At 44.2% G+C, this 27,030-nt stretch overlaps 1 protein-coding gene across 2 annotated transcripts in view; it reads right to left on the reverse strand.

The window, feature by feature from the left end:
* Positions 1-27,030, reverse strand: part of FYB2 (FYN binding protein 2) — a 115,597-nt gene that overhangs the window by 62,977 nt on the left and 25,590 nt on the right. For both annotated transcript variants that reach the window (XM_066376394.1, XM_066376395.1), the window contains exons 2-4: positions 10,118-10,838; positions 6,417-6,578; positions 3,919-3,952 (exon numbers count right to left, since the gene is read on the reverse strand). In XM_066376394.1, the coding sequence (XP_066232491.1) occupies positions 3,919-3,952; positions 6,417-6,578; positions 10,118-10,838 (917 nt within the window). The remainder of the gene's footprint in view (positions 1-3,918; positions 3,953-6,416; positions 6,579-10,117; positions 10,839-27,030) is intronic.

A 27,030-nucleotide genomic window follows, 5' to 3' on the forward strand; every position in this document is an offset into this window, starting at 1 on the left:
TCCTCACCACGATTGTGTGGGTTAAGTACTACCAGTATCCTGTTTTACATATGTAGAAACTGAGGTTTACAGGGGTTAAAGCATTTGTCTAAGGTTACATAGTTGTTTAGTAATAAGGTATGGGTTAAAATCCAGATTTTTGTTAACATTATGCTATATGGCTCGGCTACATCATATATTTGTTGGGTACCCTTCCAGTAATGAGACTCTACATACTCCATTTTTAACCTATTATCTGCACTGAAGATTAATACCATGAATATGCAAATATTCTTCTTAAACAAGTGCCAGTTTCCATAGAAGTTATATCTAAGACTGCTCAACATCACACCATTTACTTGTCAAACTAATACAATTTATTTATTAGTTTGTTTGTTTGTTTGTTTATTTAAGGAAGAACATGGCAATAATTTATTTTGGACTGTTGGTCTTACAGAGAAACCACTGGACATTTTTTTTTAATTTATTTTATTTTATTTATTCATTTTAGAGAGGAGAGAGAGAGGGAGAGAGAGAGACAGAGAGAGAGAGAGAGAGAGAGAGAGAGAGAGAGGAGAGAGAGACAGGGGGAGGAGCTGGAAGCATCAACTCCCATATGTGCCTTGACCAGGCAAGCCCAGGGTTTCGAACCTGCGACCTCAGCATTTCCAGGTCGATGCTTTATCCACTGCACCACCACAGGTCAGGCCGAAACCGCTGGACTTTTTTGCATAACTCATTGCCAGTGAATTTGGAAAGCTAGGTGATGCAGCAGATTTCTAGCAAAATACACTTTATGAGTAGTGACTTTTCCTCCCATCCCCAGCAGAGGTAGGAAATCTAAAGAGAACACTATCCACTAAGAAGATAGAAATGTATAGCTGTTTCTCACACATTCAAAAGCAGCGGAATCATGTGGTTAAATAGGCCAATTTTACAATTGCTTATCTATCAGTCATGCCAATGTTACAGTTTAAGAGCAATGAATGTATGCCAGCAATATAGGGTGGAGGGATGGAGGATCTCCCAAATTAGAGGTCAAGTATCTGATTCCTGTTCATTGCCCAAAGCAAAGGAGTCATGGGTGGCCAAAATATGTTGTCACCTGGGCTCAGATAACAGAATAGGTGAGGGGCTCCAGAAATCTGACAAGAAGGAGCAATACCCTTGCCTCTACCCTGTCCCTCACTCCTTCACAGAGATGATCAAGGATGAGACCACTGTCTGCCAGCACCTGTGGGGGACCAGCAGCCTAGACTCCCTGCAGGGAGAACAGAACATACAGTGTTACAGACACTTACGGGATGCAAACTAATTTCTTATCAATGACAAAATGAAGTTCAAACTGCATAGCATGGCACTCGCTGCACTTTAGGTTCCAACCTCATTTCCTATTTCTCCATTTTGGAATACTTTTTATCTGTTCACATCCTCCTCTTTATTGCTACCACCTTGCTTTCAGTCATGTTCTAGCTCCATACTAAATATGCATTGGTCTGCCCATTTCCCTACCCATCCATCCCTCCCTACTTCCATCCATCCATCCATCCATCCATCCATCCATCCATCCATCCATTCACTAACCAACTATAAGTCAGCAATGTGGTTGTATCCAGGAATAATACTCTGTCCTCACCCACCTTACAGTCTCTCAAAAAGAAACAAATAAGTAAACCCATCTAATGCCAACCCACCATGTAGGACATACCTCATGTTCTTGCTTCTTCCATGAAGCCGCCCCTAAGAATCCTGGTCCTTCTTCATCATTTTTATCTTTCACTCTCACAGCACTATGGCCCACATCATAGTTGAGGCACAATGAATCTCCTCAGAAATGAGGGGAGGTTCAGTCTTAAAGTAAATATGAAAGAAGAGTACAGTCCAATTGCCCTCGTAAATCCCTTAGGAAGAAGCTGTCACATTAGAGACTGACTACTGTTTCCCAAACCTTGCCCATCACAGCAAGTTTGTGCCCAGGATTAAAACAGATTACTGTTTCTTTGATGAAAGTGTGAGAGAATAAGTCAGCTTAGTTTAGAGCCAAGCTGCAGGAAAATGCGTATCCAGCAAAACACCACGATCATGGCACACTCAATCGTACTGAGATGCTCACAGCATGAGAGGCACAAGGGAACCAAGACTGTCTCAAAGTACATCAGAATGCCATTCTCCCCTCAAACTGTTACACTGGGGCCAATCCTCACCCAATATATAATGCAGACCATTGCCTGAGATGTCTAAATTGTTTTCCCTCATTCAACTACATGCACATAGAATGCAGTTCCACTGACCTACCTTGTGCTGTCATTTAACTCACCACTAAACTAGGAGTTCCTGGAGTACGCAAATCACACCATCAGTTCCTCGTTGAATAGGACTGTCTCATCTATTTCTCGGTGTACAGGGTCCTCCATGATTTGGTTTCTGTCTACCTCGACAATCCCATTTTCTCCCATTCCTTATTACAGTTTCAGATAACAGAATAGATGAGGGGCTCCAGAAATCTGACAAGAAGGAGCAATACCCTTGCCTCTACCCTTTCCCTCATCCCTTCACAGAGATGATCAAGGACGAGACCACTGTCTGCCAGCTTAACTATTTCTAGTTTACAAAATTAGATGTGTTACTTCATACTTCCTGTCTCTGCCTATAGTGCCTCTCCCCACGTTATCCAGCAAATGTTGACCCTCAATATTTATTTCAAATATGTCCTCTTCAGGGCTAGTTTGATTGTATTGGTGCTACTATTTTTCACCCCTTCTGGAAGCCTGCATTTTGTCATGGAAAGTTTCAGTGCCTTCCCACTGTGATGCTGGGCTTGGTTATATGACTTGCTTTAACCAGTAAGATGCCAGCAAAAGTGAAACAGCAGTTTTGTGTGATTGGGCTTGTCTACTGCCATGTCTAGAACATTCCTCTGTAAGCTTGTGGGAGGATGAGACAAATGATGCTAACTCAGGTTGCATCAGGCATCCCAGCCAAGGCAATCCTAGATCAGCCAGATGCAAGCTGACCCCAGACATAGGAACAACCCCAGTCAACTTGCAATTAGTATATACATAAGTTCTGAAGAACGAATGCCCAACATGGTGATTAGAATTAAAAATATATCTACTTATAAACTTCAGTGTTAAGAAACTAGATCTTAACTGTTTTCAACACATACACACACAAGGGAATAATTAAGTGAAGAGATAAAGGTATTAGCTAAGGCTTCTGCAGTAATTATATTGCAATGTATAAGTGTATTGATCCAACAGCCTGTACACCTCAAACTTATACGGCATTATATGTTAATTATATCCCAATAAAAAAATAGTTTGGGCATACTTGAGTTAGAATTACAGTTCTGCAAGTGGCAGATTTTCTGAGCCCACATGTCTCTAGCTATAAAATGATGACAGTGGCAGCAAATTCGCTGCCTTTTGGAAAAGACGAAAGGAGAAAACCTGTATAAAGTAGCCAGTTCAAAGCCTGACGTGCATCAAAGGACTCACAGTATTTGGCTGAGCAAATTAATGAACTGACAATTTTTCCACGGCAAAATTCTTAGAATGAGTGCACCAAAAATAGCAGGTCTTCTGTCCCATTACCCATTCCTAACATGCCAGCTGCCCTTGAGATTCTGCGACATTCTGTAGCCTCTAATTCAATTCAATACTAGAGAAACTGATGCTTCAATTGACTGAACCCAAGTGTGCAATAAATAAAAGTTCCTCAGAGGACCATCTCTGTAACATAATGTCAGCATTGTTGTTAAAAGCAGTTTTTTAAATCTCTCATCTAAAACACAAGTTGCAGTTTGTTGCTTATAAATCTGTTCTTCCTGCAGCCCTTCGGACAAATACCATGACACCCGGCCTGTGCTTAGGGTCTGCTGGTGGGCAGGCTCTGAGCCTCGTGGGTGGGCTGCACTCCTACAGTTACACAGGTACTCACCTCTCCGCGGGAAGGTACCCTTCTTCCACAGTTGCTGCGAGAGCCGAAGGGAGAGTGGAAAAGAGACGTTAGTGGCAGGCTGATTAAAGCAAATTATGTTTATCCAATGACCTGACCCCGGAGACAAAATGAGGATTGGCAACTCACCTGTGCCCCAGGCCTCACCTTCCCTTGGCATCAAGGGGATTATCCATCCTGCATGGCAGCCCTCACCCACACTTTATGATGCTTAATAATAAGTACAATCTTTTATATGAGACTCTGACCTTTCGGAGTACCAGAATGTCTGTTGGGGTTTCTCTCTTACTCTCTTGTGTCTGTCATAGGGCCTGGCAAAGACAGTGGAGCTATCTTTGAAATAATGATAACACGGCATTTATTGAGCACTTACTGGTGGGCCAGTAACGTTCAAGTCTTTCCGTGCCTCGTCGCATTCACCTATCCTCACACTGATCCCGTGAGATGAGTGCGGTAATCACCCCCATACACAGCCAAGGACAACGAGAATCAGAGATTAAGATACCCAAACTGAACTGCTTGGGAGTGCGGGAGCTGGGGTTTACACACCCCATCTGTTGGGAAAAGAGCTGTGTTAGGCTTGCTCGCTTGTATCATACTTTGTCTGATTAGTGTGTGATCATGTGGCAGAGCCACGTGTGTGCAGCCTACGCAAGGCTATGGGCACTTTCCCTCGGGGGGTTGGGAAGAACTGCTAGCCCACCACCATGAGGGGCAGATCTCTTGCCCACCACTGGGAGAGGCCGTTTTCCTGTTCACCCACCTGCTGCCACAAGAAGAGGTTTTCCCCTGCCTGTTTGCTCCAGCCACTGGGAGAGTCTAATAAACGGGAATGACTCAATGCTCTCCAGCTCCGCAGTTCCTCTACCGTCTGCCCGAATCCAGGTGAACCTGCCTGGTCTCAGCCACCGGCATTATACCATCTTATTACAAAAGACTTAGTACTTTGTTCTGTGTTCCCTGACAAACTTCTTCGCTTCCAGAGAGATGGTTTGAGGCCTAAATTATTTAATGTTTGTAAAAGTCATACTTAGCCTTCTCTGATAGGGAAGTGGCCACATCCTTAAAGTGTAATTTTAAGAGTTCTGTTTCTCTGTATAGAATTTCCTTTAAGGATAAGACTTAAGATGGCCTGGAGCAGTGGTTCTCAGTGCGGTCCCAGCAGCGTCAGCATCCCCAGAGAACTAGTCAAACAGGCAAGTGCTCGGGCCGCTGGCCCAGACCAACTGAATCAGAAACTCTGGGATGAGGGCTCAGCAATGTGTTTTAGCAGGTCTTCTAGGTCAGTGCTCCCCAATCCCCGGGCCGCGGACTGGTACCGGTCCGCAGAGAAAGAATAACTTACATTATTTCTGTCTTATTTTATATTTAAGTCTGAACGATGTTTTATTTTTTAAAAGTGACCAAATTCCCTCTGTTGTATCTGTCTAAGACTCACTCTTGACGCTTGTCTCGTAAGCTCGACAATTATATTTAAAAATACCAGTTTTTACGCTGGTCGCATAATTTTATTTTGTGCATTTATCTGTCCCATCTTAAAGGCTGGTCCATGAAAATATTTTCTGACATTAAACCGGTCTGTGGCCCAAAAAAGGTTGGGGACCACTGTGCTAGGTGATTCTGATGTATGCTCAAGTCCGAGAACCACTGAGCTAAAGGAATTGAACCATGAGGTTGCTCAAAGCAGTCCAATAAACAATCAGTGAACTAAAAATGGCTCTCTTAGAGTACCATCTGCTGGCATTCGTGGTCACAGCCAAACAACTGTTAGCCCAGCACCCCAGACCACCCCGAAGTATATGTATACCTCATGTTTCATTAGAGCAAACAGAAGCAAAGGTATTGAAAAGGTCAACAGCATCAGACTGCAGAGTGGGTGGAGAAGGGATGAGAAAGTGCTTCTCTCCATAGCGGAGGAAGACACGTCACAGCATAGAGAAATGACTTTCAAGGATGCTTCCTGTGCTGGAAAGAACCAGCGTGGGCAGGGTGGGGGAGCCCTGCAATGAAGTCTGAAGGCAGAGCATAGAGGCCTGAGGGACACCCTTCATGATCACAGGTCAAGTTCACACTGACTTCCTCCCTTTTCACTCTCCCCCTTCTCTACTGCAGGCTGTGTTGACAACACAGGCTTTGTGGGAAACACAAAGGCTCTCTGCCTCCCTGCCCTGCTCCTTTTCATTTTCTTCCTCTTGGATGGATTCCCAGGGATCAAATGCAATGCTCTCAGGGGAAGCGGGCTGGCCCAGGAGCGATAAGGGGCCAACTGCTGCAGATTTGTCATTTCACGGGCAAGCTGCCATGGCCTCTATGTGCACATAAGCAGTGATGGCTGTCCAGCCCCATGGAAAAGCAGAACAGCATTGTCACCTGGGAGCTCATGTGGAGAGGGAGGCGAGTGGGGGATACAGGCGCTGGAGCCAGAGATGACTCCCACTAGCTGGCCGTGTGGGTGGGGGTGGAGGTGTACATTTCCTCACCTTCCTTGTGGGTCTTGGAAGCAGCAGCTGTCTGCCTCTGGAAGGCCTGAAGGTTCATTGCTGGAGGCTTCAGTGGCTTTGCGGGAGGAGGACCCAAGGACTCCGCGGAAGGCAGTGGCTTTGTTTTGGGAAGCTGGTGATGTCTGACAACCAGGTGTTCTCCTGAGCACAAATAGTCCAAAACATAGGTTATTAACTATTTCCATTTCATGATTTGTTGGGTGAAACTGACCAGTTTCCTTGCCTCATTCTCACTCCGCTCCAATCTATTCTCCACCCAGCATGCTGAGTGTCCAGATCAAAACGCAAAACTGATCTTGTCATCACCTGGCTGTCCAGAAGATGATGCCTGATCTCTTCGGCACGACACTTGTTCACGCCCTCCTCTGGCACTTAAACTGCACGCGGCCTCAAATGACATTTCCAGATTATTTTCTTACTGGGCTTTATTATCCTACTTCCTTGACCTGAAGCCCAAACAACCTTCACTCATACCGCTGGCTTCTCAGTTCTCTAGATTTGATTTTAAAAGCCTTAAACAGCTTTCGTATAGCCAAGATTTTGTTCATGTCAGTTCTGGTCCCAGAATGCTGTTCCCTTACTATGTCTTGCCAAACTTCAACTCTTTAAGGCCATGCTCCAATAACACCTCCTCCAGGGAGCTTTTCCTGATTTCTACCTGAAATCAAGGCCAGAATCAAAGATGCTCTGTTCCGTATCTCCATTGCATATGGCTCACACCTCTCCATCAGTGTTGTGGTATAACAAAGAAGCTGGTCTAACTTCTCACTGAAGGTAGGCTCCAGTGGGCAGGGCCATACTGACCTTTTCCCAGCACCAAGCCCTGGCCCTGATTCAGAGGAAATGGACAGTAACTATTCCCTAAAAGAATTGTTCAGACACTAGGATGGGCAGATAACATGGGTACTATAAAGAAGAGTAAGAATTGATCTCTGATTTCCAGGGCCGCATAGCCTAGGACAGGCTTCAAGGCTGACTTTGGGACCTAGGCACCTGTAGATTTTATGTCCTGAAATTATACAGGATAGTTCCAATTTCATATATTTTATCCTTCTGCATTAATAAGCCCAACTCCAACAAAAATTCTGATACTATATATGAAAATAGTGTCTGCTTCTTTGGAAAATAGCACAAAATCTCATATTATTCAAGTGCTTTGGTTTTTTGGTTCACATAACACAGTGGTTGATTACATGGTGAAACTGAAGGACTTGGCCAGTGCTTCCCAAATACACCAGTGTGACTTCCTCAGAGCCTGCTGGCTCTGCAAGCGAGGAGGGGGCTTTTTTTTTTTTTTTTTTTTGCCCTCCCTGCAGAAGTGAAGTTCCTCTCTTCTTAGGCTTTAATTATAAGTCCCAAAGGCATTAATTTCAGTCTTTATCAAATTGAGGAGAAGACACAGTGAAAAATGATCACTTAGTTATTGGGCCCTTAATTCTTACCAGACACTGTGCTCAGTGGTTCACATGGGTTATCTCATTTAATCCTCGTAACAATTCCACCAGATAGGTAAACAATCCATCCTTCGTCCTTTCCTCCATTTCTTCCTTCCTCCCATTCCTCCCTTCTTCCTTCCCATCTCTTCATCAGTAACTATTTGTCTACTCTATTCCAGGCATGGTTCTAGGGGGTGCGGATAGAACTAAGAACAAGAACAGATATAGTCTTGCCCTCAGGACTCTTCATTGGCTTAGGACTGATGATGTCAGACATATAAACAAATAAACAAGAGAACTACAGAGATCTGTTAGTTCTGTAAAGGGAATAAAAACAGGATAATATAAAAGAGTGCAAACTCTCGATGGTGATCTTTAGATAGAGAGGCTAGAAAGGTTTATCTGGGAAAGTGTTTCTTGAACTTAGAACTGAACCTATACAAAAGTAAAAAAAAAGAAAGAATAAGAAGTTTTCTAGGAAGAGGGAACAGTAATAGTAAAGATCCTGAGTCATAACAAAGTCTGTTTAAGGAACAGCAAGGAATCCAGTGGGTTGACTGTGGGCTAGTGAGCCGGCAGAACACAGGCAGAAAGTAAGTCAGAGACATAAGCAGAGATAAAAAAAAAAAAAAAAAGCAGGGCCATGAAATAAGTAGTAATCTAGATGCTATTCTAAGTGCAAAGAGAAACCACACCGAAATGGAAGCAGAAGATCCATCTACCCACCCCATCGGTCCATTCATTCCATCATTCAATAAATATTTCAAGGGTCACTGAACTTGGCCTTGTCCTTCTAGGTACTGGTGATATGGTGGTAAAGAAGACAGTTTTTATTATCATGGAACATGTTTTAGTAGGATACATAAATACATAATATGCTGGATAGGGAGAAGTGATATAAAGAAAATCAAAGCAATATAAGAAGATAGAGAGTGATGGGGTAACATGGCTATTTTGAATAGAATGATCCACAAGGTCCACTCACAGCAGGTAACACTGAGCAATCCTTGATGATATGCTTTGTGACACTGAGCAGGTGACCTTGATGAAGTGTTTGAGTGAGACATTAGAGACCTGGGGGAACAGTGTTCCAGGTGGAGGAATCAGCAAGTGCAAAGGCCCTGGGGTAGAGCCAGCTTGATAGTGATAGGTGTGATAGCCAGTGAAAGATGGCTGGAGTTGTATTTGAGCTGAAGACTGATGTGATAAGATTTATGTTTAGAGGATCACTGTACCTGCTGGGTGGAGACTAGAATATAGGAGGGCAAGAGTGTGGACACCAGTTGGGTTACTGCAGTGGTCCAGGCGAGAGATAAATGTAGTGTGGACATAGGCAGAAATGGGCAGAGGGCATAAATGAACAGAAGTGGAGAGATACAGAACATATTTTAGTAATAGAACCAAGAGCTTGCTGATGGATTGGATGCAAAGAATGAAAGGGAGAGAGGAGTAGAGCATGCCTCCCAAGTTTTGGGCATGAGCAACCAGCAGGATAGTTGTCCCGTTTACCAAGACAGGAAAGACTGGTGATGAATCTGATTTACAGGATGGCAGACCAGGCTCTGTGAACTTAAGTAGATTGCCCGAGTTCATGCATCTTGTAAGTAGAAGTAGGACTCAAATCCAAGTTTGCTCAAACTGTTTCTCAATATAATTCTGGAAGATGAATCACTTTGCCCAAGCTTGAAATTACAATTTAGCAGATGGTTCTAGACTACCTGTGTTGGAGTTTAGAGCAAACACTGCTGAGGTCACATATGTGATCTTCTCAAATCAGCAAGCTTTAACTTAAAAAACAAAACAAGGCCCTGGCTGGCTGGCTGGCTCAGGGGTAGAGTGTTGGCCCGGCATGTGGAAGTCCTGGGTTCGAGTCCTGGCCAGGGCACACAGGAGAAGTGCCCATCTGTTTCTCCACCTCCCCCTCTCCTTTCTCTCTATCTCTATATTTCCTCCTGCAGCCAAGGCTCCATTGGAGTAAAGTTGACCTGGCCACTGAGGATGGCTCCATGGCCTCTGCCTCAGGTGCTAGAATGGCTCTGGTTGCAACAAAGCAATGCCCTAGATGGGCAGAGCATCGCCCCCTGGTGGGCTTGCCGGGTGGATCACTGTCGGGCACATGCGGGAGTCTGTCTCTCTGCCTCCCGCTTCTCACTTCAGAAAAAACAACAACAAAAAACCCAAAACAAAACAAAACACAGTGCCCCTTCCCCCCTAACCTGCACCTGTGGAGATTAGATTTCTCACCTGGGGCCTTCCCAACAAGCTCACGCTCATAGACAGGCTGGCAGGTGCTCCCAGCTGGGCTCCTCTCAGGACTGAACTTTTCTAGGCTCTTCCTTCCATTTTGAGAAAGTAGAAAAGTGGGCTCTTTCGGGGTAACACGTGATTTTCTTTGGATACTTATGTGCATCTGGGAAGGAAGAGTCTGGGATCCTTCTATTTCCAGCTTTTTCACTGGGGCAGGAAGCCCCTTGCTTTTCTGATCTTCCAGATGGCAAGCCCTACTTTCACAATTGGCAAAGAGAAAGGCTGACGACATGTCACTTTTCTGAGATGAAACCTTCTCCCAGTTCCAGAGCGTGTCTCTGAAACTACTGCTCACCGGTGATTCCGTCTTATCGGTGATCTCAGCGTTGGGCGTATTCACATCTGAAAGCTGAGATGCAGATTGCTCAGACCTTTCCGGAGATCCTGGGGAATCAGAACATCTCTGAATCTCACTCCGCTGAGTCAACTTCATTTTCTGGCATTTAAGCTGCTGGGGTTTACCACTGGAACAATCTGGTGGCGGCTGACAGGGGTCGGATGAGAGGGGTTTCCCATTGGCCCAAATTCTCATTGACTGTGTTCTTCCAATGTTCCCCTTTTCAGAAATACCCGCTGGGGATTTAATAGGTCCTGAAAGAGATGGTCCATCAAGCTTTTGAAATTTAGCTTGGAGTTCTTTGAAGTTTTTTAATCTTTCCTAAAGCATAAAGGAAAATGGAAATATCTCATTATTTGAGGAGAAAAAGCAGCGTGATTAGCTGACTTCACTGTGCATGCTAAGGGGTTCTAAGCGCTAGTGTAGTGTCATTGCCTATCTACTAAGTGAGATCAGCCAGTACTGCTACTGTCTAGGTGAGAGGGAATGAAAATAATTTATCCTTTTTGAAACACTTCAGATATGTTTAATTTCTTCACAATATATAAACACTTATAAACAAGATACTATTAATGATTGCTGAAACATCTCTTGATACAAACCTGTGATGGCTTCCTCCTGACTACATAAATTAAGTCCTAAATCCTTTGGACTGGCATTCAAGGTTCTTCACAATGTAGAATTATACTCTCCAAGATGCTGAATTATGGTCTCCAGCCATAGCTCAACAACTACCCTTGAACTGAACAGGATTATTTACAAGTTTGCCTAGACACTCCATCACTCTGACTTTCCCTGGATGCTCCTCCACAAAATGCACCCCACCATCTCTTTTAACTGCTTTTTATGCAACCTCAATGCCTACCTTCTCCATTCCCCTGAGGATGGCCGGTAGAGCTGACTTCTTCCCTGTCTCTTTGGTGCTTGCCTAGCTCTTTTTTTTTTTTTTTTGTATTTTTCTGAAGTTGGAAACGGGGAGGCAGTCAGACAGACTCCTGCATGCGCCCGACCGGGATCCACCCAGCACACCCACCAGGGGGCGATGCTCTGCCCATCTTGGGCATCGCTCTGTTGCAATCAGAGCCATTCTAGCGCCTGAGGCAGAGGCCACAGAGCCATCCTCAGCGCCCGGGCAAACTTTGCTTCAATGGAGCCTTGGCTGCAGGAGGGGAAGAGAGAGACAGAGAGGGAGGAGAGGGGGAGGGGTGGAGAAGCAGATGGGCGCTTCTCCTGTGTTCCCTGGCCGGGAATCAAACCCGGGACTCCTGTATGCCAGGCTGATGCTCTAGCACTGAGCCAACCGGCCAGGGCCTTGCCTAGCTCTTTGTAGCTTTGCAGTTGAACTTACACTGTGGGATGGGAAAAGAGCAAACTTTGGAACTAGGCAAGTCAGTGTTCAAATTCTGACTTTGCTCTTTATCATCTGAGGAAATACTTGGGGAAACTCGGTATTCGCAGTGTTGTCTCATCTTAAAAATAAATTGCCAAGTGATAGAAGGATGAGGGTCATCATCTATAAAGTATCTATCACAGTAAGCAGTGAAAGATATTTGTAAGAGGCTAGATGATCCTCCTGTATTTTTGACTCCCCTTGGAAGACTGTGTTTTTCCTTCTAAATTCAGTTCAAATTCAGTATATGAAAATACTGGTAGTAACAGCAGCCCAACCCTTGGGGCAGAGGAAGGGGCGTGCCCAGGAATATAAAGTGAGTTGGTGGTCCAGGTAGGTAGAATTAGGCTCTGCTCCCACTTTCTCTCACTAGATATAAATTATTCTTGTAAGTTCATTTTGTCATCTTTTGTCTTCATAGGAGGTAGAGTGCAAAAGGACATATAATAGAGCCATTTCTTTCTTAAATTTTTAAAATTTATTCATTGATTTTAGAGAGTCAGAGAAAGAAGGGGGAGAGGAAGCAGAAGAGAGGGAGGGAGGGGGGCATATCATTTGTTGTTCCACTTAGTTGTGGATTAATTGGTTGCCCTGAAACAACTCTGTTGACCCTCTAACCGACTGAGCTACCTGTTCCAGGCTTGATGGAGCCATTTGAAAAGAGCCTCCTTCTCATACTTCAAAAGCATGAGCCCTGATCATTCTAAAGTTCTTAATTTCATGTATACAGTCTCCATGCCAGTGAATTCTGATTTTGCCAGCTGAGGGAATGTTGGATGACCTTTTCTCACTGTTTACAGTCGACTCACACCTGTTCTCTGAAGATTTAGGAAGGGAGGGAAATTGAACAAGAAGCAAAACAGATGTTGATATGTGGTAGATGCTAGTTCTGAGCATGGAACCAGCTCTGTGTAAGAAGCTCAGCTTTTCTATTTTCTAGCTGTGTGTCTTTGAACAATTTATTTCACTTCTCTGAACCTTATACTCCTCACTATGAAATGGTTCAAGTGTTGGTACAGTGCATTGAGGATAGTTTGGATGGTCCAAGCATCAGCCCCAGATCCTTTGAAGCCTCTTCCCGATATTATACAATAACCTTTAATTGTTGAGTCTTTGCATCAAACCTATAATTGATGAATGAATTTCTAAACAGCTAATTGTGCCTTGTACTAGCCCATGTACTACTTCTATCCTGACTGTGAGAAAACCACAGAGGAGAGGATGCAGGTTTGTTCAGGACCTAAGAGTAATAAATAAGAGAGTGATTCCTGGGCATTCAGTAGTACCCACTCTTCACACTCTGCTCTTAAATACTCCTACAAACAGCTCCCACTTCTCTGTTGTCCATCTATGTCATGTATACTAAAGAAAGCTTTAGTATACCAGCGCATCCTGACAGTAAATTTTTGTTTGCCTTCACTTGGAATCAATGACAGGATCCCTGACCGTTATGCCCCAGGATATATAGAAAGCCCGACTTACTTTTCCCCAATTTTGAAGGCAGATAGTCAAGATACTTTATTTTCTAATAATTCTACTTTGATACAATACATGTATGACTTGTTATTTTTTCTTCTGAGAAACTGGCTTAGCTGAGGGCCTCCATTGGTTATCTTAGTTAGCAAAGAGAAGATATAAAGTGTCCAAAGGAAAATGACAATTGGCCTCCTTGTTGTTTTAATATTTGAGCCACATGATCTCTAATCAAGGTCTCTTATTAGATCCTGAACAAATAAAAAATATTCAACCTTTCCCTCTACCTACCAATAAAAGGCAATTAAGAGAATTGGGCGGGGGGCAGGCCATTTGGCTCAGTGGTAGAGTATCAGCCTGGTGTGTGGAAGTCCCGGGTTTGATTCCCGGCCAGGGCACACAGGAGAAGCGCCCATCTGCTTCTCCACCCCTCCCCCTCTCCTTCCTTTCTATCTCTTTCTTCTCCTCCTGCAGCCAAGGCTCCATTGAGGCAATGTTGGCCCAAGTGCTGAGAATGACTCCATGGCCTCCACCTCAGGCACTAAAGTGGCTCTGGTTGCAACGGAGCAATGCCCCAGATGGGCAGAGCATCACCCCTTAGTGGGCACGCCAGGTGGATCCTAGTTGGGTACATGCGGGAGTCTGTCTGCCTACCTCCCTGCTTCTCACTAGACTCCAAATTTCTCTTTAATAGTGCAACCTCTATATGCTCTTTTAAAAGCTAAAAGTCCTGAACTTTTAAACTGGACAAAAAAGAGACTAAAACATTTGTCTTCATCTCCTCCTGCCTAAGACATTCCAATCATGTTTCTCTGTTTTTCCCTTTTGTACATGAAAGACAAGGAAACACTTCAGGCATGCCTGCTCAAAAACATGGTGATCAACTTAGATCTCTGAGCCAAGAGTCTGTGGTTAAGGGACCCCTGCCTGCCCCCTTGAGTGGTACTGCAGTTACAGCCATGCTAATGCAGAGATTAGGTTTCCCCTTCGACTGCGTTTGTACCTCATACTACAATATAAAGACTTTGTTGAAATTCACATCATACCCAACATTAGTCTGTGAGTAGACTAACCTCTTAGAAAACTTCAATATTGTCTGTACCTTATAATGTTACTATTGCTAAATATAGCACGTTGAACCTGGCAACCTTGCTTACCCTGGGCTGCTAAGTCTGATCATGATAGTATTTTACTGACCAACTCAATCCTGAGTTGACTTAAAGGGAAAATCCTTTGGAAAACAATGAAGTTATCTGGTTTGCAAATGGTTTGTAGTTTAAATGTTTAGGACATTATCAAGCTGGATACCAGTCAAACCTCCCAGGTTGAGGTCACTGAGCTAAGCCACTCCCACAAGCTAAGTCTGCTCAACAAGCTGAATTACTTGTTTTTACCAGACCTTGTATATTAGCAAAGCATAAAACAGCCAATATGGGTTCAAATAGTAGATACTATGCCTTTGGACTTGCTCATGACTTGGAAATGCTGTGGAAACAGAGAGGGTTTTTGGGTTTTTTTTTTTTTTGTATTTTTCTGAAGTTGGAAACGGGGAGGCAGCCAGACAGACTCCCACATGTGCCCGACCGGGATCCACCCGGCATGCCCACCAGGGGGCAATACTCTGCCCATCTGGGGTGTTGCTCTGTTGCAACCAGGGCCATTCTAGAGCCTGAGGCAGAGGCCATGGAGCCATCCTCAGCGCCCGGGCCAACTTTGCTCCAATGGAGCCTTGGCTGCGGGAGGGGAAGAGAGAGACAGAGAGGAAGGAGAGGGGGAGGGGTGGAGAAGCAGATGGGCGCTTCTCCTGTGTGCCCTGGCCGGGAATCGAACCCTGGACTCCTGCACGCCAGGCCGACGCTCTACCACTGAGCCAACTGGCCAGGGCCCAGAGAGGGTTTTTTAAACCTCATCTTGAAAACCCATAAAAAATAGTACTTATGTAAAAAGTTGGTTAGATGCTATGAAATTCCCCAAAGCTTTACTTATTTATTATAAAGATTCCTAGACCCATGAAAGATTGAAATTAACAAAAGGAAGTGAGATGTCAGATCACGCTGCAAAATTGGTGCGAGGCAAATGCAGAAGCCACAGTTAGCAGGTTCAGCGTGTTCCAAATGGAATTTCTGGAATACAAAAAAGCCAGCGACGAGTCTCCTTAACTGAAAAGGAAGGGAAAATGGCTGGAAGTTGGCTGTAAATACCATAAAGAATTGGGTCTCTGGTGTGGACCACATAAGAAACTAGTTTTAGCAGAAGAAATTCGAGAAAGAGTTTTGACTGATTCTCTTTGTGAGTTCACTCATTAGGGCACCAGTAAATTACTCAAAGGGGCCATCAGTATTTCTGGAACCTCCTCTTCAAAAACTGCCACAAACATGTATAAGAAATGTCTTATTCATCACAAATATAATCCAAATATACAAACATAATCAAAATATAATCCAAATACACACAGATCGCCTCAAGTTTCAGGGAACAGGACTGTGTTAGCAATGATGAGCACGTGTTCTCACTGGGCGGAAGCTCTCCCATGTGGAAGAGCGACAACCACAGCAGTGGCAAAATGCTTACAGAACCCTGCGTGGGGTTTCCCCCTAGAACTACTTAGTGACAGGGGAGCTCTTTTTATAGGACAAATAGTAGAACATGTTTGTAAAATTGGGCTGTTTTTACAGCACTTCCACTGTGTCTGCTACCCCCAGTCTTTTGGGCTGGTAGAAAGGACAAATGGAATAATAAACACTCAACTGGCAAAATTTACTGAGAGTCTCAATCTATCCTGGCTAAAGGCTCTGCTGATTATACTAATGCATTTACGTTCCTCTCCTTTTGGACAACATAGCTTGTCTCCATTTGAGATAATTACTGGGAGACCTATGAAATTGATTTCCTGTCAGAAGTATTCAATATTAGTAAAAGGAGATATAATGTAATACTATAAAACTCTTTTATAGAAGATTTGAAACAGTTCAAGTTTGTAGAGGAATTCTTCAATAATAATAAAAATCCCCAGACTATTGAACTAAAACAACATTCTCTCTAATTTGGACACTATGTAGACTAGAACTGACATCTAAACAATGATTCTCTGCAACCCAGAAGGAAAGGGCCATATCAGTTTTTGTTGACAAATCCTTGTGCTGCTAAGTTAAAAGGTGTTGATTCAGGCCCTAGCCGGGTAGTTTAGCTGGTTAGAGCATCATCCCAACACACCCAGGTTGCGGGTTTGAATCCCAGTCAGAGCACATACAAAAATCAACCAAGGAATGCATAAGTGAGTGGAATAACAAATCGATGTTTCTCTCATTTTCTCTCTCTCTCAAATCAATAAATATATTTTAAAAATTTCAAAAACAGTTGACTTATAGATGCACATTTCTCATTTAAAAAGGGCGGATCCCCAAAGATCTCTAGACTGCTGTAGTAGTCTTGAAGCCAACATTAGAGTGTTAACTAAATAACTGTTTATGTTTCTGCTTATTTCATTTTGCTATTATTTCAATGAAAATGTTTTTATTCAGTGGGCTTTTACTTTAGCTTAACATACAAACCAAAGTAAGGGTTGCATTTATGGTTAAATACCCATAAGTACTTTGGGTTCACCTTGGTAGGTTTCTCCCCTGTGCCCCACCCACCAAGGGACTGACTGAAAAGCCTTACCAAAACTGATTATAGAACAATGACATCAAAGTTCAACTTGAAGTTCAGCTGATAGTATATTAAAAACACCTGACAAATGGCCTACTAACAATACCATGGAAACAACTGGTCACAGTTTCTCCTTTTCCTAGAATGCTCCTGTTCAAGCAGCCTCAGAGACAACAAATAGAATCCTGCCAAAAGCCCCAGAGCAAGTAGACAATCTGCACAAACCCGGGATGGGTTAGTATGGTTAGCTCCTAGATACGGACTTCTACCCTCTTCAGCCTCTTTCCACTGTGAACAATGAGACTCGTATGAGAATGGTAGCGGAAATGACTAGCCATCTATGTAATTCTGTTTTAACCTTAAAATGTTCTTATACTACTCAGCCATAGGAAATGATGACATAGTGCCACTTACGACAACATGAATGGACCTTGATAACATTATACGGAGTGAAATAAGTAAATCAGAAAAAGTTAAGAACTGTATGATTCCATACATAGGTGGGACACAAAATTGAGACTCATGGACATAGTTAAGAGTGTAATGGTTACCAGGGGGAGGGGGAGGGGCATAAGGAGAAACAAATATAAGGTGATAAAGGATGATTTGACTTTGGGTGATGGGTATACAACCTAATAGACTGTCCAAATGATGTGAAGATATTTTCTCTAAATCTATGTACTCTAGTTGACCAGTGTCACCCTGTTAAAATTAAATGTCTAAATAAAAAAATAAATTTTTAAAAATGTTCTCATAAGTTTGAGAGAGACTAGAGAAGAAGACGTGGAATGTATTGGGTAGCCTCTAATGGAACACAATGGCTATGTGGTACAAGCCTCTGGCCTTGGCCACCCCCAGGGTGGTTAGGGAGCTGTGCTATTCAATACTCATGGGTTCAAGGATGTATTTGCCCTTTAGTCTTCTCTCTTGCTAACCTCTCCTGTATGAAAACACAGTGGATTAGATGTGTTTTCCATTGGTTTGTCACTTAACAGTTATTTTTGTGCCTCCCTTGGAAACCAAAGGCATTGCTCAGACTGAAGCTTTAAGTTTACTCAACAGGCTCTCAATGGCAGTCAACAGAGCTTAACTTTCATAAACATCACAGTGTCTCCAAGAAGGAAAGTTGTCTTATAAAATCTAGTGGCTTTAGGTATCACTGTATCTCCAGGTGGCACCCGTGCCATCATGAGAACAGAATGTTGTACAGCGATACCTTGGTTTTTGTCAATAATCTGTTAATCTGTTCGATAGCAATCAGTGAAATTCAAACCGACGAAAACCGAGGCAAGTATTTTCAAATGAATCAATGTAAATTCAATTACTGTACGCAGTAATCACTTACATGTAATTGTAGTATTAGCACTCACAATCAATAAAGAAAAAGCACAAAAACACTGGAAAGCAAAGGAAGTGTTTGGCTAGACGCACGGGGTGATGCTCACACAATGAGAAACAACGCCACACTAAACAGGAGAACGCATGGGTCACCCTTTGTTTTTGTGAAATTAGCAGTGAGGTCACATTGGCACACTGACAAAATCCAAGACAAATTTTTTGCAGAAAAAATATATGAAAACCAAAACCGACAATAACCGAAGTCCACAAAAACCAAGGTATTACTGTATCTGTACACCCAGTGAAGCTGGAACTAGAACCTCTCTTTGAGGACATATGCAGGAACAGGTAAAATCCCTGAGAGACTCTGCTCCATGGTTAGGAGAATTACTATCTAGTTGGTTCAGCTCTGTTGTTCTTAAAATTAAAAAAATCTTTCAAGTTGACATGATTATTACCTTGCAAATATTTCTTATGATTATTTATAAGACTTTTTTTTTGCTATGCTCACATTAAAAAACAACAACAAGGTATGCACCAGCTCTTACTATGACAGCAAGATACATTCACCATATTGGGCAACTAGTCCTTCTACTAAAAGTGACTTAAAAAATAATTAGGCCTTTCCTAATGCTTAGTCCAACCTAAAGTCAGCATAAATCTTGGCTGGTTATAAGACCCATAGATACCAAGCAAGTCTCTGGCACATAACCCCACCCCCACTCTCACCCCGAAGGATATGATGAATCCAGGCAAGAAACTTTGACATGTTTTGTTTGATCTATGATGTTTTCTGAAATAAAGACCCAGATCAAAAGGAAGAAATGAGGAAAGAATAAAGACAAGAAATATATAAGATGTCACTTTAACCAAGCTTCTAAAATTATCAGCATGAAGCTTGAGGTATGAGGAGACTTCATTCTTGTTCTAACTAGCCTGGAAGCTGAGGTTTTGTTGAACTTTTCAATCTTGTGTCAATTCCTGGACAGAGATCTGGATGTCCAGGTACCTCTCTAATTACCCACCAAAGGACTCGTATGATTACCACCTCCTGAAGGATTAACATATTTTCACCTGACACCCATTATCCGGACCACTGGGATGTGACCAGACCTCCCAGCACCCACCTTCTGGACCACTGGGCATCCATCATCTTGCCTGCCTGTCATCTGACGGATAACCATCTCGGACCAATCTTAGGACTAAGATTGCAGGATGAATCATTCTCCAGAATGTGCTTTTTTTTTTTTTTTTTGAGACAGAGAGTCAGAGAGAGGGATAGACAGGGACAGATAGACAGGAACGAAGAGAGATAAGAAGCATCAATCATTAGTTTTTTGTTGCGCGTTGCAACACCTTAGTTATTCATTGATTGCTTCTCATATGTGCCTTGACCGCGGGCCTTCAGCAGACCGAGTAACCCCTTGCTTGAGCCAGTGACCTTGGGCTCAAGCTGGTGAGCTTTGCTTAAACCAGATGAGCCCACGCTCAAGCTGGTGACCTTGGGGTCTCGAACCTGGGTCTTCTGCATCCCAGTCCAACGCTCTATTCACTGCGCCACCACCTGGTCAGGCCAGAATGTACTTTTTGCTAAAAGAACTTTTAACATTTCTTTCTTCTTTGGAACACTTCTGGGTTTTTGCCAACCTGTGATTCCAGTCTGCAAACTCCAAGACCCATGAATAAATCTCTATGACTTATTTCTAGCATAGCTTCTAGACTCTTATTGAGTTCATCTGACAAGTTGTTAAGAGGATTCAGTTAATATGTGTACGCGAAGCACTCAGAAGACATAGTAAGTACTTGTCAAATTTTAGGTCTTATTATTCTAGGTGGTTGTTGAGGCCATAGGACTGGATGGGATCACTCAGGAGAATGTGTGGGGAGATCAGAGACCTGGGACAACAGCAAGGCCAGCAACAAAGCTCGGGAAGAAACAAAGAGGTAGGAGGTTAATCGGGGGAGAAAGAAATGGGGTGGGCAGGACGCATGAGGAATAAGTGTCCAACAGTGGCAAGGAGAGCAGAGAAGTCCTGTAAGAGAAAGATGGGATCTGTTAAGATGGAAAGCATTTCATGAACAATGCAAAACAAGGTCATGGCAAACGTAAAATTGCAGTAGGCTCCAGAGTGAGTGGAAGGTGAAGGGGTAAAAAAAAATTTAAAAATGACCAAAACTTGTCTTTTTGAAAGCTGCCAGGACGAAGGAAGAAGAGGGGAGTAATAAGAAGGAAATTCAGGGTCAACTGAAGGTTTTCACTTTTTACAGGTGGGAGTAATTTGGGCATGTTTATAGGTTGATGGGAAGGAACCGTGGAGAGACTAAAGAGAGAAAATGATTAATGGAGCCAAGTCCCCCAGGCAATGAGGAAGGGCGTGTTTGAGTAAAGGTGGAAGGCCTGGCCTTGAACAAGGGGATGGGCATGTTTTCCAGGACTTTATGACCAGCCGCACCCACCAAGACAATTAGATGGCCCTCCGTGTGCTTGCATATTTCTTGTGCTTATTTCTGTCATCCCTTTCACCAGTGTCTACTGGTTTACTTTGTTTCTTGGACGACCCTCCCCCCTCCCCTCCCCCTCCCCCCCCCCCCCCCCCCACACACACACACAGAGGTCCACAGGGCTGTTCTCTTACATACCTCGGCTATATGTTTAGGTCTCCTTATCAGAGATTCTAGTTGCCTACCCAAATTCCATTTCCCTCCCTTCTTTAGTAACAAACTCTTATGGGCCTAGACAGAAAATGAATTTCCTGGCCTTACTTCTGGAGAGCAGTGACCACTAGGTCCATTTTCCAGAGAAGCTCAGCTGAATATACTCCTGAATAGAGATGGAACCCCTGGAGGTCTGTGTCAGTGTTCCACTGTTTCTGTAATGAGTTACTACAAATCCAGAAAAGCCTAAAAGCTAACATAAAAATATTTATTTTCTTACATTTCTGGAGGTCAGAGTCCAAAATAGATCTTACTGAGAGCATTTGAAATCTTGCTTCCTGGCATATATCGTCAGCTGGGCTCAAATAAACTCATGAAAAAACAAATGGGTCTCACTGGGCTACATCAAGGTGACAGGAGGGCAGTGAGCCTTCTGAAAGTTCTAGAGGAGAATCCATTTTTCTTCTACTTTCCAGCTTTGAGAGGCTACTTTCATTCTTTGGCTGTGGTCACCCATCACCAACCTCTGCTCCCACAGTCATCTCTCCTTCTCTAATCTCCACCCACCACACCTTCCCTTTCCATTATAAGGACCCATATGACCATATTGGGCCCACTCAGATAACCTGTGATATCTTCAGCATCTCAAGATCCATAACTTAATGACATCAGCACAGAACCTCTGCCTTGTAAGGTGATGTATTTACAGGTTCCAGGGATCAGAGCGTGGACATCTTTGGGGGCCATTGAGTCCAGCAGTCATTTGGTAAGCACACAGATAAAGGCACTGTTGGTCAAATAAGTTTTAAATATGATATATATGTTTGCTCGCTTATAGTTTGCATTGAGTGTGGGGGACGGGCTGTAAGCAGGCAGGGTGGTTATAGCCTAAGGCCGTGATGGCGAACCTTTTTATAATAACCGCCCACTTTTGCAGTGCTGGTCAACCTGGTACCTCCCGCCCACTAGTGGGTGTTCCAGCTTTCATGGTGGGCCAATCGCAGTGCCATATGGTTGCTCCACTACTGCCCACCATGAGAGCTGGAACACCCACTAGTGGGCGGGAGGGACCAGGTTGACCAGCACTGCAAAAGTGGGCGGTTATTATAAAAAGGTTCTCCATCACGGGCCTAAGGCTTAATTTTAAGACTAAACTTTTCCCCACCCCCTTGACTGATTGCATGATGTGGGGTGGTGCACTCACATGAGGAATCCCATTTTGCCTCAGATAAGTGACTTTGTATCAGAGACTTCCTTGTTTGTATATTGGATTAAAGGTTTTGATTTCTATACTATAAAGTGGGGCAGACTGGGAGCTTGCTCTCTCAGTTCCTGAGATTAGCATTAGAGGAGAGAGGAGAGCAGAGAGAGGCCACGTGGGGGAGAGGAAAGGCAGCCAAGATGGAGGAATGCTGAAGGAGAAGCCAGTTTGTGCAGAGAGAAGGAGATGGGGAACAGAGGTGAAAAAGGTTGGTGAGCTAGAAACATTTGATTCTAGGAAACTCGAATAAGTCAGTAGCTTTGTGAGCACTGAATGAGTGGGTTTTGGAGCCCAGTGTGTGTTTTTACTTGCCCACCGGGTGCAAGCTAGGATTAAAGCTAATGGCTCACCAGTTCTTGGCTCCGTTGTTTCATTACCGTCTGTCCGAATTCTATGAGAACCTGCATGGGCCAGGTGGCTGTGATGGTGGCCGTGTCCACTGGCTTTTCAGGCACATACTACGGATGGAAGAGCAGCGAGTGGGAGAAACCTGGGTTCCTGACGAAACAGTGGAGTCTAAACTCTGAGTCTATCAGCCAACTTCCAGAGTTCTTATGTGGGAAAACAATAGACCTTTTTTTATCACAAATTAAAAAAAATTTTTTTTAATTCATTTTGGAGAGGAGAGAGAGGGGAAGAGAGAGGGGGAAAGAGAAAGAGAGAGAGAGAGAGAGAGAGAGAGAGAGAGAAGGTGGGGGAGGAGCAGGAAGCATCAACTCCCATATGTGCCTTGAACAGGCAAGCCCAGGGTTTCAAACCAGTAACCTCAGCATTCCAGGTCGATGCTTTATCCACTGCACCACCACAGGTCAGGCGCAATAGATCTTATCTTTTTTTTTTTTTTAATTTATTTTATTTTATTTTTATTTTTCTGAAGCTGGAAACGGGGAGAGACAGTCAGACAGACTCCTGCATGTGCCCGACCGGGATCCACCCAGCACGCCCACCAGGGGCGACGCTCTGCCCACCAGGGGGCGATGCTCTGCCCCTCCGGGGCGTCGCTATGCCGTGACCAGAGCCACTCTAGCACCTGGGGCAGAGGCCAAGGAGCCATCCCCAGCGCCCGGGCCATCTTTGCTCCAATGGAGCCTTGGCTGCGGGAGGGGAAGAGAGAGACAGAGAGGAAGGTGGGGGGGGGGGTGGAGAAGCAAATGGGCGCTTCTCCTATGTGCCCTAGCCGGGAATCGAACCTGGGTCCCCCGCATGCCAGGCCGACGCTCTACCGCTGAGCCAACCTGCCAGGGCCAGGCACAATAGATCTTTACAACTTATTATTTAGGGTGTGGGGGTGGGTAGCTGTCGGTTAAATACGTTTGTAAATATGATATATATGTTTGCTCACTTATAGTTTGCATTGGGTGTGGGAGACAGGCTGTAAGCCGGCAAAGTCATTATAAACTAAGGCTTAGTTTGTTTGTTTTTGTTCTTTTTAATAATTTTATTTTTTTAATGGGGCGACATCAATAAATCAGGATACATATATTCAAAGATAAAGGCCCTGGCCTGTTGGCTCAGCGGTAGAGCGTCAGCCCGGCGTGTGGGGGACCCGGGTTCGATTCCCGGCCAGGGCACACAGGAGAAGCACCCATTTGCTTCTCCACCCCCACCCCCTCCTTCCTCTCTCTCTCTTCCCCTCCCACAGCCAAGGCTCCATTGGAGCAAAGATGGCTCAGGCGCTGGGGATGGCTCCTTGGCCTCTGCCCCAGGTGCTAGAGTGGCTCTGGTCGCGGCAGAGCGATGCCCTGGAGAGGCAGAGCATCGCCCCCTGGTGGGCAGAGCTTCGCCCCTGGTGGGCGTGCCGGGTGGATCCCAGTCGGGCGCATGCGGGAGTCTGTCTGACTGTCTCTCCCTATTTCCAGCTTCATAAAAATACAAAAAAATAAAAATTAAAAATAAAAAAACAAAGATAACATATCCAGGTTATCTTGTCGTTCAATTATGTTGCATACCCATCACCCAAAGTCCGATTGTCCTCTGTCACCTTCTATCTACTTTTCTTTGTGCCCCTCCCCCTCCCCCTTTCCCTCTCCCTCTCCCCCCTCCCCCTGTAACCACCACGCTCTTATCAATGTCTCTTAGTCTCACTTTTATGTCCCACCTACGTATGGAATAATGCAGTTCCTGGTTTTTTCTGATTTACTTATTTCACTTCGTATAACGTTATCAAGATCCCACCATTTTGCTGTAAATGTTCCGATGTCATCATTTCTTATGGCTGAGTAGTATTCCATAGTGTATATGTGCCACATCTTCTTTATCCAGCCATCTATTGATGGGATTTTTGGTTGTTTCCATGTCTTGGCCACTGTGAACAATGCTGCAATGAACATGGGGCTGCATGTGTCTTTACGTATCAATGTTTCTGAGTTTTTGGGGTATATACCCAGTAGAGGGATTGCTGGGTCATAAGGTAGTTCTATTTTCAGTTTTTTGAGGAACCACCATACTTTCTTCCATAATGGTTGTACTACTTGACATTCCCACCAACAGTGTATGAGGGTTCCTTTTTCTCCACAGCCTCTCCAACATTTGCTATTACCTGTCTTGTTAATAATAGCTAATCTAACATGTGTGAGGTGGTATCTCATTGCAGTTTTGATTTGCATTTCTCTAATAACTAAAGAAGATGAGAGCCTAAGTCTTTCCTGCCCTTTTAATACTAAGATCTTTTCAAAACTAAGCTTTCCCCCACACCCTTGATTGTTGCATGATGGGGGGGGGGGTGCTCTCTTATGAGGAATCCCACTTATGCCTCAGATAAGTGACTTTGTATCAGAGACTTCCTTATTTGTATATTGGCTTAAAGGTTTTGACTTCTATACTATAAAATGGGACAGACCAGAGGCTCACTCTCTCGCTCAGTTCCTGAAATTAACATTGTAGAGGAAAAGCAGCCAAGATGGCGGAGTGCTGAAGGAGAAGCCAGTTTGTGCAGAGAGAAGGAGATGGGGAACAGAGGTTGTTGGGCAGATAAAATGTATTATGCTCACTTTGTTAAAGATGGCGTTACCCAGGTGATATTAATGTGTGTCTCTGGGCAGGCAGGATCCTTGTAGCCTGGGGCTTGGTTTTGGGATTAAGCCTTTCCTACCCTTTTTGATGTGGGGTGGTACAATCCAATCATGCCTCAGAGAAGTGACTTTGTATTAGAGACTTCCCTACTTTGTATATTGGATTAGAGGTTGTGAAGCTACACTATAAAATGGGGACGAAGTGGGAGCTTGTGCTCTTGGTTCCTGAGATTATCATTAGAAGAGAGAGCAGAGGAGAGCAGAGAAAGGCCACGTGGAGGAGGCCAGGAGAAGCAGCCAAGATGGTGGAGTGCTGAGTGAGATGCCAGTTTGTGTAGAGTTTATATTTGGGATAAGAAAGGAGATGGGGAACAGAGGTGAATAAGTCTGGTGAGCTAGAAACCTTTGATTCTAGGAAACTCGGATAAGTCAGTGGCTTTGTGAGCACTGAATGTGACTGGATTTTGGAGCCCAGTGTGTATTTTTACTTGCCCGCCGGGTGCAAGCTAGAATTAAAGACTATGGCCCACCAGTTTGTGGCTCCATTGTTTCTTTACCGACAGTCCGAATCCAATGCGAACCTGCATGGGCCAGGCTGCTTTGATGGTGGTTCCAGCCCTGGCCGTGGATACTGGCTTTACAGAGGTGAATAAGCCTGGTGAGGTAGAAACCTTTGATTCTAGGAAACTCAGATAGGTCAGTGGCTTTGGGAGCCCTGAATGGAAAGGGAAGTGTTTTCCCACTGTGTGTATTTCTCACCCACTGGATGCGAGCTAGGATTAAAATGTAATTGCCCACCAGTTCTTGGCTCCGTTGTTTCATTACCGCCTGTCTGAATAAAATGTGAACCTGCACAGGCCAGGCGGCTTTGATGGCAGCCATGAATACTGGCCATACAGTAGCTATTTCCATCAGCTACATACAATTTCTAAAGGACTTACCTTTTGTGACCACTTGGCATAAAACATCAAGTCCTCTTCACTCTGCCTACCTTAGCCTGAGAGCAGACTGGCTCCCTTCACTTTCTAGTGAACACGTCTAACACAGAGCTGGGTATGCTCAGAACTACATTTCCCAGGTACTCTTTCTTTCAGCCAGAATTCTGCCAAGCAGAGGTATCCATGGGAGATAGGAGGGTATAGCCACTCAGGGGGAGGAGCTGCACCTGCTGGGTGATGGCTGTGGTAGATGTTTCCAAGCTATGCACTGGGCAGATCAGTGGGTTCCCGCTATAGCAATATCCTGTGGATACTGGGCTTTTCCTTAGCTAGGGCATGAAAGCTCACCCCCATTCCTTCTGGAAATTTTGAAATAACCTATTATAAATCTTTTTTCTCAAACTGACAGCAACAGATTTGTTTATCTATAAAACACAACACTGAATAATGCATCCTGGTTTGCCTTCCCTTATACTACCTTTCCATCAGCACCCGTCATTCTATCTCTCTTCATCCAACATAATGTAAACTCCATGACAACAGGCGCTTGGGTCAGGATTTGTTCACTGCCCTAGCGCCAGCACCTAGAAGCATGCTTGGCTCACAGTGCAGTGCTCACTTAAAAATTTGGTAAACGAATGAACCCTTGATTTACAAGTCTTTCAGCATCCCTTCAAGACAGGGACAGCGCCTTATTTATCATGCCACTTTGAGTGCTAGCCCTGGGGCTTACAGCATGTTTGATGAATGAATGAATCAGTGGGTGAACATTTTAGAAATATGAGCAGGTTCACATAAT

The sequence above is a fragment of the Saccopteryx leptura genome, chromosome 3 (assembly GCF_036850995.1).
Source record: "Saccopteryx leptura isolate mSacLep1 chromosome 3, mSacLep1_pri_phased_curated, whole genome shotgun sequence".
Taxonomy (NCBI): domain Eukaryota; kingdom Metazoa; phylum Chordata; class Mammalia; order Chiroptera; family Emballonuridae; genus Saccopteryx; species Saccopteryx leptura.